The sequence below is a fragment of the Cnephaeus nilssonii genome (assembly GCF_951640355.1).
Source record: "Cnephaeus nilssonii genome assembly, chromosome: 12".
Classification (NCBI taxonomy): Eukaryota; Metazoa; Chordata; class Mammalia; order Chiroptera; family Vespertilionidae; genus Cnephaeus; species Cnephaeus nilssonii.
In genome coordinates this window covers 512154-525498 of record NC_137083.1, presented here as the reverse complement: position 1 = coordinate 525498, position 13345 = coordinate 512154, and the positions used below count along the sequence as shown (strand labels likewise).

At 62.5% G+C, this 13345-nt stretch overlaps 1 protein-coding gene across 4 annotated transcripts; it reads left to right on the top strand.

The window, feature by feature from the left end:
• Positions 1-4500: 4500 nt before the first annotated feature.
• TBRG4 (transforming growth factor beta regulator 4) lies at positions 4501-12503 on the top strand. Of its 4 annotated transcripts, none has more exons than XM_079786495.1 (11): positions 4501-4577; positions 6311-6780; positions 8784-9107; positions 9456-9627; positions 9876-10033; positions 10355-10465; positions 11001-11145; positions 11368-11613; positions 11699-11816; positions 11918-12032; positions 12318-12502. In XM_079786495.1, the coding sequence occupies exons 2-11, from the start codon at positions 6367-6369 to the stop codon at positions 12417-12419; spliced, it is 1905 nt and encodes a 634-aa protein (XP_079642621.1). In that variant the 5' UTR covers positions 4501-4577; positions 6311-6366; the 3' UTR covers positions 12420-12502. The 4 variants fall into 4 exon arrangements, with proteins under 4 accessions (XP_079642621.1, XP_079642618.1, XP_079642619.1 ...); XM_079786493.1 differs by adding an exon at positions 4830-4947 and having other exon boundaries at positions 4508-4577; positions 11918-12503; XM_079786492.1 differs by having other exon boundaries at positions 11918-12503.
• The last annotated feature ends 842 nt before the right edge of the window (positions 12504-13345 follow it).

The window sequence follows — 13345 nt, the reverse complement described above, 5'->3', positions numbered from 1 at the left end:
GTCCAGGGACCGGCCGGCACTGCTACCAAATGCAAACCCCCCCAAACGCTGTCTTCCCTCACGGAAAGTGGGGAGCCTGGAAAAGCTGTGACTTGCAACACGTGTTCCTCCTGTGAATCCGCTGTTGCCCCGGGTGCAGAAATGAAACCCTGGAGTGCGTCCACGCGGGTCAGAGTTGTCACCATGGCTCAGCTGCTGGCTCCTGGAAGGCACTTAATTCCTTGTTCACCTCCCCACACCCCACCCCCAAATGCTCCATGTTCGCGGTATCGGTGGAGGCAACTCCACGGATGGGGGCGAGGCCCAGGGGGCTGAGTCCACCTGACGGGCACTAACGTGTGTGGAGTGTCAGCAAGCACCTGGGCGCAGTCCCTCCGGCAGACACACCTGAGAGCCCCGGGTGCCTCTGCCCCCTCCTCCCCGCCGCGCAGCTGGGACCAGCCTCCGGGGAGTTTCCAGCCCCTCAGACCTGGAACCTGGCCCCGTGGATGGAGCGCCAGGCTGAGCGCTGCCCTGGGGACTGAAGGCTGGGAAGCAGGGGTCTGAGGAGCCCCCCCCCCCCGAGGGGGGGCAGGTGGAGCTGAGAGGAGGTGGACTCTGGGACTGAGGCTGCCCACCCACGGGCCTGCCCTCGGTGAGGCCCACCCACACAGCCCCCGAGTCACTCTCCCACATCCTCTCACCACCCGTCACCCTAAGACATGCCCCCGTGACCCTCAGACCAGCCTCCCTAAGACCATCGCCCCGGAAGTGTGAACCTCGGATGAAAGAACTCCACGAACCCGTCACCAGGACGGTGACAAACCCCACATCGAGGCCTGTCACGCCCTATGGCCCCACACACAGGCACACATACCTGCACACACACCTGCACACTCACACCTGCTGACGAAGGAGAAGCCTTCCAAGTGGCTGAGAACTGAGACTCCTGCAGAGGGGGGGGGGGGGGAGAGCACGAGGGGGAGGGGCCGCATGCCGTGTGCAGCCGCGAAGAAACACGGGTAACGTCTGAAGAAAAACCCCTGTCAGCCTGGAAGTTATGTATAGAATTGATGTCAGAGAGGAAGGAAGAGGGAGAGAGAAACATCAGTGATGAGAGAGAACCATGGATCGGCCGCCTCCTGCCCGCCCCCCACAGGGGATCGACCTGGGCATGTGCCCTGACGGGACCTGCTCCTTCCTGGGGTGCAGCCCCCCCCCCCCTTGTGCTCACAATTCTCTGGGTCAGATTCCCGTGTCGGTGACCGAGGGCCTCCCCTCCTGACTCCTACCGTGGTGTGTGTTTGGCCATTTTTCTTACTTATAAATGGTTTTAAAAGAACATTTTCTTGACACCACAGTAGCCCCCTCTTTAAGGGAGGCTGTGAGCACGGGATTCGCCACCAGCAGCGCCTGTGAGGCCCAGACCAGCCAAGCCCGCGGGAGGCAGAGGCGGAGGCGACAGGCAGGTGCGCGGGCCTGTGGCGCCCTCTGCCGGCAACCATTGTATCTCTATCCCCTGGGACGGGGCTGGGGAAGTGGGGGGACGGGTCTGTCTCCAAAGAGGGGGGGCGACAGAGGAATCCTCCCAGCTCCCTGGAGGGGCCCTCAGCTGTTTCCCAGCTGCCCCAGGCCCAGGACTAAACTCTCAATGTCCCATTATTGTTATTATTATTATTATTATTATTATATTATTGTTATTATAACGATTACAAAATACACATTATTTAAAGGCGCCCTCTGAACCTGCTAAGTGTACAGTTCAGTGTGTTCAGCACATTCACGTGAGCACCACCATCCCCAGAACTTTCCATCTTCCCCAGCGCACATCTGTCCTCTCAGGGCGCCATCCCACACACTTGATCACACACACAGACCTGCACACACACCTGCACACACAGACCTGCACACACAGGCACCCACACAGGCACCCACACACCTGCACACACAGGCACCCACACACCTGCACACACAGGCACCCACACAGGCACCCACACACCTACACACACAGACACCCACACACCTGCACACACAGGCACCCACACAGGCACCCACACAGGCACCCACACACCTGCACACACACCTGCACACACAGGCACCCACACAGGCACCCACACACCTGCACACACAGGCACCCACCCTCCACACCGTCTCCTGGTCTCAGGATGGAGTCAGGTCCAGGGGCTCGGCAGCCACTCACCGCTCTCCCGAGTCCCGTCCAGAACCGTTTCTGTTCAGTTGGCCCAGGAAGAGGGGGAGACTGCTGAGCGCGGGTCGCCCCAGCCCACAGCGGGAAGGTCTAGCCCGGCCTGGGGCTGCGCCCACAGCATCGCAGGCAGAGGCCCAGGGCAGCCCAAGGTTTCCCACGTGAAGGGTCTGAGGAAGGAGGCACGGGAGCCTGGAGGAAGGACGCTGACCATGGTTTCCAAACAGGTGGGGGTGCTGTGGGCGGGGTCACCCCACCTGGGCCTCAGTCTCCAGTTAGAGCGGGATTTCCGGTCAGCGGGGTGCACCTGGGGCGTCAGGAGCAGGTTCGTGTGAATGTGCCGAGGGCAGCGATGGGGCTCCCGGATCAGGTCTTGGTGCTGGGAGGCCGTGCCAGCTCCCACAGCCTGTGGGCCCAGCCGCTGTGTGGGGGGACGAACATCGGGGAGGGCAGACCACAGAGTGGATGAACATGTCATAGTTTTTGGACTCTTCATCAGAAACATGAGATGCTAGACCAGGGGTCCTCAACCTTTTTAAACAGGGGACCAGTTCACTGTCCCTCAGACCGTTGGAGGGCCGGACTATAGTTTAAAAAAAAACTATGAACAAATTCCTATGCACACTGCACATATCTTATTTTGAAGTAAAAAAACAAAACGGCAAAAACACCCGCATGTGGCCCGCGGGCCGTAGTTTGAGGACGCCTGTGCTAGAGGCTCATGGAAGAAGCCTGCAAACCAGGAAATGATTTCTAAACACGAACAGCTGCGGAAGGCCGTCACACAGCAAACGTCCCCTCGTTCCTCCTTTCTCATCCGGCTGCTGGAGGCCATGCTCCACCCGAACCCGGGCAGGAGGAGCGAGAAATGAGATGCGGGAAGGGACAGGGCAGCGGCCACAGGGAGGGCGGAGGGGGAGGGCGCTCCCCGCACAGGCGGCTCAGGCTCCAGGAGACGGGGTGGCTTCTCGGACGGGACGTGTCAGCTGTGGACGAAAGGGGCCACATGCTGACCTGACAGCTCAGGGGAGGCCTGCATGGCCATCTTGCAAACTCAGACCTAAAGTCACCACAAAGGATGGTCTGGAATTAAACTTTAACTAAACGCAGTGATGGTGGGTAGTCACCTCCTAGGCCGGTATCTCCCCTGACAAGGTCAGCCTTTACCTTCACTGAGCCCATCTGTCTTTTTGCATCTGTGATAACACACCCTGGGAATGTCTGGGTAACTGGTAACTTCCCTTTTTCTGGACCCCCTGGGGCACAGCCTACTGTGCTGGGCGCCAGGACAGAGACCACAGATTCCTTCATCATCATGTTAATTGTCCCTGCACCCACGTAAGCTTGTGTCCGTCACTTTACTTTTTGTCCAATCCCAGGGGTTCTCTCCGCCGCCCCCCCCCTTTGCTTTCTCCCGCCTCTCTAGTCCATCCCCGATGAATTTCATGTCACCCACCTACGTCCCTCCTTTGAATGCAAAGTAAAAATACAGATGTAACCCGCCATTCTCCGGAGCATTATCTCAGTTCGTTGAGGTTCTGCTTCCCGGCATATGTCGAGAGTTTGGCTCAAATAAACGCACAAAAATTCTTTACAGGCTTCAATGTTTTTTACGTCAACACGGCGCATCTTGGAAGATTTAGACAGCTGGTGAGGGATGCGGGTAGATCTGTGATAGGAACGCGGGATCTCAAACCAAACAAGGCAATTATTCATTCCGGGGGAGATCAGCAGTCCACCCACGGGCCAGATACCGTCTGCGTGGCTTACCCGCACGTTATTTTCTAATTAAACCTCAACCCTTAAGCGTCGAAAATGGCACATAAAATCCAGAGTACTTCCTTTTCGTTTTTTAAGTGCAAGACGCAGGCAAGGTGAGCCCACGTTTCCGCGGCCTCAGCTGGGCGGCAACCGAGGGGCGGGTCTGCACGTGGGTCCGCGGCCCCCACCCCGCAGTCCACCCCGCGCTGCGGGGCCCCAGAGGCCGGCGGGCGCCGCCCGCACACCCCGCGGGGACCCGGGGCCGCTGCGGGGCGCACCAGCCCCCCAGCCCTCCGTTCTGGGCCCTCACGCTCCGCCCCGCCCGGTCTCCTCAACGGCCACCCCCCGCCTCGCGCTCCGCTTCCCGCTTCCCGGCGCGGAGTCGTCGCCCGCAACCAAGATGGCGAACGGCAGTGACTTCCGGCCGTGCGCCCTCAACAAAGATGGCACCCGGCCGGAAATGGTCCGCCGCAGTGACTTCCGGTCGGGAGACCTCAACCAAGATGGCACCCGGCCGGAAATGGGCCGCCGCAGTGACTTCCGGTCGGGAGACGTCCGGCGAGCCTCGCTTCCGGCGGCGCTCCGTGCGGGACGCAGGGAGGTCAGCGGCGGCGGCGGCCGTGGCCGCGGCGTAGGTCTCCGGGCGGAGCGGACGGGGCCGCAGCGGGGGGTTCCGAGGGCCGGAGGCGTGGCGGGAGGGGAGACGGCGCGGGGGCCGGAGGGCAGGGCCTCAGGAGGAGGGGCAGGTTCGCAAAGGGTCCCGCGTGGCGGCCCGCGAGCCTCGCCCTGGCCGAGGGGTGGGGGGGGGGGTCTCCTAGAGCCGCCCTGGGGGCCCCCTCCGGGCTGGTGCTGGCTCAGGCCCAGCTGGGCTTCCGGACCTCAGTTTCCTCCCCAGCTCGTGGGGTCGTCTTGCTGGGGAACGCCCGGTGCTTCCCCGCTGCCGTCTCCGTGCACGGGCCGTCGACCTTGGGCCAGGATCCCCTCTCGCTGGGCCTCTCTCTGTAAGTCAGGCCGAGTGTTTGGGTTTTTTTTTTTAATGTTTTTATTGATTTCAGAGAGGGAGAGACAGATAGAATCATCCATGATGAGAGAGAATCATGGACCGGCTGCCTCCTGCACGCCCCACGCTGGGGATGGCGCTCACAGCCGGGGCCTGTGCCCTTGAGTGGAATCGAACCCTGACCTCCCGGTTCATAGGTCGACGCTCAACCACTGAGCCACGCTGGTGGGCAGACTAAGCTTTTTTTTTGCAGCTGCAGGAGCCCACCCATGTAAAAGTAAAACATAGCGGCCACGTCCAGGTTCCAGGAGCTCAAAGAGCAAACACGCACGCTCTGTGCTTTGGCGGGAGGCCCTGGCTAACGTTTACCCCCCTCCCCGTCACCTGCCTTACCTGGGTCACTTAATGACCCCGGTAAGCAAGACTGACAGAATCGTCAAAGCAACATAGTTGGGATATGTAACAACTTCCTGGAGGAGGAAACTTTGGCCTGGGCTTGGGGAGATGAAGGGTGATTTCCTGGTCCCTGTGGTGGGAGGTGAGGCCCGGAACCCAGGGCAAGGAGGGCACGGGCCTGTTCAGAATGAGGGGTGTGTTGCTGGGAGGAAGGGGAGGTAAAGCTGAGAGAGGATTCTAAGCCTGTGAAGTGCTTGTTATGATTGGTTTAGGAGTTTAACATTATTATTACTGATTTCAGAGAGGGAGAGAGAGAGAGAGAGAGAGAGAAACGTCAATGATGAGAGAGAATCACTGATGGGCTGCCTCCTGCATGCCCCCTCCTGGAGATCCTGCCTGTAGCCGCGGGAATGTGCCCTGACAGGGAATCGAACATTGAGCTCCTGGTTCAGAGGTCGATGCTCAACCAGTGCTGATTTGGGGAAGCTCACTCTGTGTCTCTAAGTATTAAAATTACCCACGGAAGCTGTGGGATGTGGATTCTATGCCCAGGAACTCTCAGGAGAAAGTGGTTGAAAACATCTTACCCTGTTGTCTCTCTTCGTTCTTAATCCTGAAGACACTTAACATTTGAAAACAAGTTGCCCGGCCTGCTGGCAGACTCCCCTTTCATGCGGGTGTGAGGGCCTGCTGATCTGACCTGTCCAACTGCTCCTAGTGATGAAGCACAGTCACTGAAAACGCCCCCCGCCCCCCCACCCCCCGTTCTGGTGTTTGGTTACCCTGTGTATTGGGGGAAACACACCTCTGAGCCTTTGCTTCAGAGAGTGCTGTCCGGTGCCTGGGAGCGGTCGCGAGGTGTGGGCGGGAGTATGGAGCGTGTGCCTGAGGCTCCGTTTCACTGGTCACGTGCTCCTGTGTGTGCGTCAGGAAGGCCCTGCACCAAACTCTTCTCTCTCTCCCTTCAGGGCCTTGGGATGACCTGCTAGGAGCGCCACCTCCCTGCCGTCCGGTCCGGGCCATCATGGCCGCTCGCCTGGTGAAGCGATGTGCCTGCCTCCTGAGAGAGGCCGCCCATCTGGCCCCTGCTGGGCCTCCGGCTGGCCGCCTGAGCCTGGCCAGGTTGGCCCGTAAGACTCTGACGTCCTCAGCTACCTCACCCAGTTCCCACCTCCCAGCTTCCTGGTCACAGCACCTGGAGAAGGAGCAGGTGATGACCCCCTACCCGGAGCGCCAGGAGGTAGACGAGCTCATCGAGAAGGCCACTGGGCCGGAGGAGCTCCTGGAGCTGCTGGGGGGTGGCCACTGCCTGCAGCAGAACCAGGCGGCCCTCGCGCTCATCCGGCTCTCTCGCCTGCTGTCCGAGAAGCCAGAGGACAAAGCCTCGCTCGTGCAGGACGCCCGCTTCCAGCAGCTTCTCCAGCTGGTCAACAGTCAGGTGGGTCCCAGACTGTTCAGGTGGGAACAGCAGGGGCCCCGAGGCCACAGTAGCCGGTCTGTAGCCGTTCACGCTTTCTCTCTGCTGACCCTCACAGCGACCCGCCAGGTGGAGGGTGCCGTCCTCATGTAACCGGCACAGGACGCCAGCCTGCTCCTGCTTCTGCTCCTGCCTCTGGCTCTTCTCTGTCTGTCGGTGTGCCGCCCGCTCCCCAGGGTCTGGCTGATGGCGGCACACTCTTAAAGCTCGAGGAGGTGTGGGTGATTGATGGGGGAGCCCTGAAACTTGAGAAGGGCGTGGGCGTTGTTCAGCCAATCGATTCTCAGGATGAGGGTGGGGACAGGGGAGAAGATAGCTCATAAGAATCACCTTGATTGTCTGGCTGGTGCGGCTCAGTTGTTGGGCAACTTGCCCTGCACCAGGAGGTTGCCAGTTCCATCCCAGGCCCCATGCAGGGCTTGAGTGGGAGGCAGCCGATCAAAGTCTCTCACATCGGTTTTTCTCTTTCTCTCTCCCTCTCCTCCTCTCCTCTCCTCTCCCCTCCTTTCCACTCTCTCTGAAAATCAATGCAAAAAATATTCTCAGGGGAGGGTTTAAAAAAAGTAAAGTGACCTTAACCAGTTAACTGCCATGATATTTCTAATTTAATTTAAAAAGTTCCGCCGCTTGCGTCTATAGATGCTTATGGCATACAAATGGTTAATTAGGGGCCCTCCTGTTTTAAGGCTGTAATTCTAGTTATTTATTGAATACTAGAGGCCCAGTGCACAATTTCGTGCACTGGGGGGGGGGGGGTTGTCCCTCAGCCCGGCCTGCACCCTTTCGCAGTCTGGGAACCCTTGGGGGATGTCCACCTTCCGGCTTAAGCCCGCTCCCCAGGGGATCAGGCCTAAGCTGGCAGTCAGACATCCCTCTGGCAGCCCGGGCGCCCTGGGGGGATGTCTTACTGCGGCTTAGGCATGCTCCCCAACAGTCAGACATCCTCCTTAGCACTGCCGAGTGCAGCCGTCAGCCCAGCGGTGCTCCCCCTGTGGGAGTGCAATGGCCACCAGGGGGCAGCTCCTGCATTGAGCATCTGCTCCCTGGTGGTCAGTGCGCATCATAGCAACCAATCTTTCCGCTGTTGGGGTCCATTTGCATATTACCCTTTTATTACATAGGATAGACACAATTGAAGCAAATTTGAGGAAACTAAACATAATAAAGTTTAAGCTGTAACAAATTGGGAGCAAAGTATTTGCCATGCAAAGGGTGACCAAGCTTTTTTAAAAAACCCTTCTTGCTGTCGAGGAAATCTACAGAGACGCAGGCGCCGGGCCTCGTGACACTGAGATTAAACTCGGTGTTCCCTCCCCACCTGCCACACAGCGCTGGTCTCTCACTTCGTGGGAGTGGCTATGGTCCCACATGTGAAGACAGGCTGGGACCGGAGTCTCGAGTCGCCAGTAGTAAGAGCACAGCCACGCCCACCTCCCACGAGGGCGGGGCCACAGGGCCCTGAAACACTGCAGGGTACAGCGGGGTCACTCTCCTCCACACCTCGCACAGGAGACCTAGGAGGAGGGGGTGCTGGGGTGCAGGGGGCAAGGCTGATGTCAGACCACCGTGCAGGCTCTGGTTCTGCGGGTCCCTGGCGTGACACGTGGTGAGGCCTGCGTTTGTAAGAGCTGCCCGTCTCCCGAAGCCTGTGGCACCAGCCTGTCTAGGGCAAAGGGCCTCCCTGTGCCGCTTGAACAAGGGCTGGCCGCTGTGAAGAAAACTGTTCTTAAAGCCAAAGGTTGTCATGTCGTCAGCAAAAGGGCGAGTCTGCTGACAAAACTGGCCTGGACGGGCCTGCAGGGGGCAGAGAAGCGGGCAGCCGGGCGGGCAGGGCTGAGCACAGCTCAGGTGTGAGGAGACGCCAGGACCTTACCTCTCCGAGTTCCTGCTGCAGGTGACGGCTGCAAAAGGGCAGAGCACCGGTGCCCGCGGGGTCCCCGCCTGACCCTGCCTTGTCCCCCCAGATAACTGCCGTCTGGCACGGGACGCTCGTGAAGCTGCTCCGGAGCCTCTACACGCTGGCGCTCCCCGCCACGTCCAAGGAGCTGCTGTCGGTGGAGCAGGAGGTGCGCTGGCGCATGCGCAGGCTCAAGTTCAAGCACCTGGCCTTCCTGGCCGAGTCCAGTGCCACCCACATGCAGGAGCGGGGCTCCCAGGAGCTGCTGGCCGAGCTGCTGCTGAGCCTGGAGCGGCGCTGGGCGGAGATCGAGGACGGCCGCACGCTGGTGGCCCTCCTGACAAAGGCGGGGTCCCTCTCGGAGTCGCTGATGAACCACCTGGAGGACAAGGTACTGGGCTGGGAGCAGGGGAGAGACAGGGCGGGGGGCCTGCAGGCTCCTTCCCCCTCCCGATGGCCTCGTGCACACGGCCTCCCCAGGGGGCCCAGGCCAGCCCCAAGGCTCCGCTCCCGGCCGGACTGAGCGGTGGTGCCCCAGCCCGCAGCCAAGTCAGTGCAGCCCCGTCCCCCATAGCGGGCTGGCCACATGGCTGCCACCACAAGGGCCCTGGGTCCCCTGCCCCGGGCCCTGCAGGGCGCTGTGGGTAGTAAGCTCAGGCCCAGTTGCTGTCTCGCAGGGGCTGCGCTGCATGGGACCCCGGCCGTGGGCGCCGAGCTGACCCTGGGCTGTGGTTGACAGTGCCTGGACCTGGTGGAGCAGTTCGGCCCGGACGAGCTGCAGAGGGTGCTGGCGGCGCTGGCGGCTCAGAACCGGCGGTCCGTGCCCTTGTTGCGGGCCATCTCCTACCACCTGGTCCAGAAGCCCTTCCCCCTGACCAAAGGCGTCCTCCTGGACCTGGCCTATGCCTACGGTGAGCCCGTGTGCAGGGCTGGGGCGCCCTGGCTGCAGCCGTGTCAAATTCGGTGCCTACCCCCCTGTGGCAGGCACCGGCCCGGAAGGCTGCCATAGAAACACTGTGGCCCATGGGCCCTGGTCCCCTCTGCTGGGCCTCAGGGATAAATTTGGCTACAGACACCAAGCTCCTAGACCTGGAGGCCGGGCTGGGGTGCTGGGTGGGCCTCCAGGTGAACCAACCCCCGGGTCTGCTCTGTCCCAAAGGCAAACTCGGCTTCCACCAGACCCAGGTGTTCCAGCGCCTGGCCACCGACCTGCTGCCCCACGTGCCCAGCCTCACGTCCGGCGAGGTGGCCCGCTGCGCCAAGTCCTTCGCCTTCCTCAAGTGGCTCAACGTGCCCCTGTTCGAGGCCTTTGCCCAGGTGAGCAGGGTGCACACCTGAGTCCTGGGGTTCGTCAGGAAGGTCCAGGGGCTAGAAACGCCCAGTGCAAACCTGGGGTTCCTGCTCTGCATGTGAGGGACGCTGTCGCAGGGAGAGGACGGTGTTCTCCCTGAGCCGCAGTCATGGTGGCTGCAGTGGGCACCGAGCAGGCGGCGAGGCTAAGACCCACTCCGCTGCCACAGAGAGTTGGTGGGAGGAGGGCGGTGCCTGTGCTGCCGTGCGTGGGCGCCTGGTCGGCACAGCACCTGCTGGGAGGAAGGCGTGGGCACCTCATCCTGCCCCCTGCCTCCCTGTGCCCAGCACGTCCTGAGCAGGGCCCAGAGCGTCGCCGTGTCAGACCTCTGCAATGTGCTGCTGGCCTTCGCCCGCCTGAACTTCCGTCCAGAGCAAGAGGACGCGTTCTTCGACCTGGTACGTCTCCCGCCCAGACCCGGCCCCTCTCTCCCTGCAGGCGGGAAGGAGGGATGCTTTGCAGGGGCAGGGGGCGGAGCGAGCCACCTGGAGCCAGACCTCCCGGGGGTTGTCTGGGGGCAACACTCGAAACCCCAGCACTCCCCCGTGTGCCGAGCGGCTGCAGGCCCCGAAGGCGTTGTTGGGCGGGCTCCCTTCCCATTACCGCCTTAACGCCCCGAGACTCCGACCCACGGGCAGGGTCCCTGCAGGGGCACCACCCCAGCCAGCCAGCTGCGTCCCCTCGTGCCCTCAGTCCCTCTCAGGGCCAGAAATGCCTCCCCGTCTGGGCCACTCGGACGTTCCTGGAGAGGTGGTTTGTGCCGCACCTTCTGCCGTGGAGGGCTCCATGGGAAAGCCCAGTTGAATGTCCTTCTGTGCAGATGGGTCCTGGGGATTCGGATGGCTCCTGGCACCTTTCCCAGCGGCAGCCTCCCACCCAGGACATCAGGGGGTACTGAGCAGAGCCTCCCTTGCACCCCTCCCTGTCGCCCAGGTTCACGAGAAGCTGGGGAGTCAGCTGGCCGACCTGGACCCGGCCCTGCAGGTGGATGTGCTGTGGGCCCTGTGCGTGCTGCAGCAGGCCCAGGCGTCGGAGCTGCAGGCCGTGCTGCGCCCCGAGCTGCACACCCAGTTCCTAGGTGAGTGTGGGGGTCCCTCCCCCTGCAAAGAGGGGAGCCTGTTCACGTGTTGTCGGGCCTGTGTGCCCACGGCCAGGTGCGGGTGGGAGCCTCTAGGCTCAGTGCCAGGCCAGGAGCAGGGGAGACAGTGGGCCAGGGCTCCCCAGCATTTGCTGCTTTGCCGCCCGCCTGCAGGTGACCCATCAGGTCGTTCTCTCCCCGCCACTGCACCTCTTCCCTTAGGTGACCGGTCCCCGAGGGGTCAGAACACCTTTCAGAAGCTGCTGCACATCAACGCCACGGCCCGGCTGGAGCACCCCGAGTATATGGGCCCCCTGCTGCCGGCCTCGGCCTTGGACCCCGGGCCCCCGGGCCCTGAGAGGAAGGTGACGCCCCTGCAGAAGGAGCTGCAGGGGACCCTGAAGGGGCTGCTGGGGGCGGCCGACCGGGGCCGCTTCTCCGTGGCCACACAGTACGGCTGGGTCCTCGGTGAGCCTCCCTGCCCTCCACCTAGCTGGGCCTGCCCTGCCCTCCCCCGGGACCGCCGACCATCCCGTCTGTCACCCCTCCCCAGACGCGGAGGTGCTGCTGGACGCCGAAGGCCAGTTCCTGCCCCTGAGGGACTTCGTGGCCCCTCATCTGGCCCCGCCCTCGGGTGGCCAGCTGCCGCCACCGCCGCCCAGGGCCAAGAGGTAGGCCGTGCGCCTAGGCCCTCCCCGGCTCTCGGTGTTGCCCTGCCCGGCCCTCCGAGGACGGACGCGGTCAGCCCAGCGCCTCCTCTCCCTCCCCCCAGGCTGGCCTTCCTGCGATGGGAGTTCCCCAACTTCACCAGCCGGAGCAAAGACCTGCTGGGCCGCTTTGTGCTCGCCCGGCGCCACGTGCTGGCTGCCGGCTTCCTGGTGGTGGACGTGAGTACCTGTCGGGCAGGTGGTGACCGAAGGGGGCATGTCAGCGGGGCCTCAGGTCCTGCTCCCACCTGCATGGCCGGGGCCTCTGGGAGGAGGGGCAGGTTGCCCAGGTTCAAACCAGGTGAGCGGCACGGAGCCCTGCTCTCGCCTGGGAGACCTTCGTCCCTCCTGCTCCTTCCTGGGGGCCACACGAGGTGCTGTCAGTGTCTGTTAAAACAACGGGAACATGCAGAAGCCGCTTCCAGCCCAAGTGGTGGAGCCCCGCCCACACGGTTCCTCCCCCAGGTCCCCTACTACGAGTGGCTGGAGCTCCGGTCCGAGTGGCAGAAGGCCGCCTACCTCAAGGACAAGATGCGCAAGTCGGTGGCAGCGGAGCTGGCCAAGTAGCCTGCCCGCACGGACTGCCGGGCCTGGGCCCCAGCACTGCGTGGCCCTCCCTCTCCTCTCGTGGGAAATAAATCTTTAACTTTGGTTTTCAACACCAGGAGGCCTCCTGGGCTTTGCTGTGACCCCACGCCGTCCGCCCTGCTCTCACCACCCCCCGTGGGCTGTGGGCAGGGGTGGCCCCGAGGCTGCTGCCCTGTGTGTCCCCTCCATCAGCAGAGCCACTTGTCCGAGAGGCACGGAGCTGGGCAGGGGCTGGCTTCCCACAGGCGCCCGTCACCAGCTTCCTGGCTGCTCTGCCCCCCACAGGCCTTCCTCGTGGGCGTCCACATGGGGCCTCCCGGGGCCTGGGCCTGTGGTCAGCCAGCTCAGACTGAGTCCTCAAGTTGTGGGGCCAGTGCCTGGCTTGGGGTTCTAATTGGGGTGTGAACAGTCGTCCTGGAGGTGCCCTCGTACCCATGGTCAGGTGGGGCCTGTGCTGGCAGCGTCACGAGAGCCCGCTATTTGGGGGCGTTGATGCCGGAGCAGGAGACCTCTCGTCTCACCTGGACTCGATGCGGAGTGCCACCTGGTGCCGGGAGGAAATGGCGTCCCCCCTCTGCTCCCTCATCAGGGGGCACGCTGGGCGCTGGCCTCCAGTACAGCCGGAAGCACAGTCGGCTTGGTGCCCAAGGGCCTCCTCATGCCCGTACCCATCCCAGCTGTTGCCCACCCCTCATTAAACCCTCTCTGCTCACAGGCTGGGGTCAAGGGGGAGCCCCCAGGTACCAGTACATAGAACACAGTCCTTAGCACAGGCAGGAGTGGGGGTGGGGGGCCAGAGATAGACGGCTTTCTGAAGCTGGTGATTCCAAGCCCAGGCAGGATGGGGGAGCACCCCAAGGTGAAGGGCCAGCAGGGACGCACCCAGGGTGCAGCCAGCTCGGGGG

Bases quoted from the DNA above. Each gene is read 5' to 3' on its own strand.
- TBRG4 (XM_079786492.1), top strand. From the start codon at position 6,367: ATGGCCGCTCGCCTGGTGAAGCGATGTGCCTGCCTCCTGAGAGAGGCC. The intron at 9,108-9,455 runs GTACTGGGCTGG...TGTGGTTGACAG, and splicing joins TGAACCACCTGGAGGACAAG to TGCCTGGACCTGGTGGAGCA. The intron at 10,466-11,000 runs GTACGTCTCCCG...CCTGTCGCCCAG, and splicing joins AGGACGCGTTCTTCGACCTG to GTTCACGAGAAGCTGGGGAG.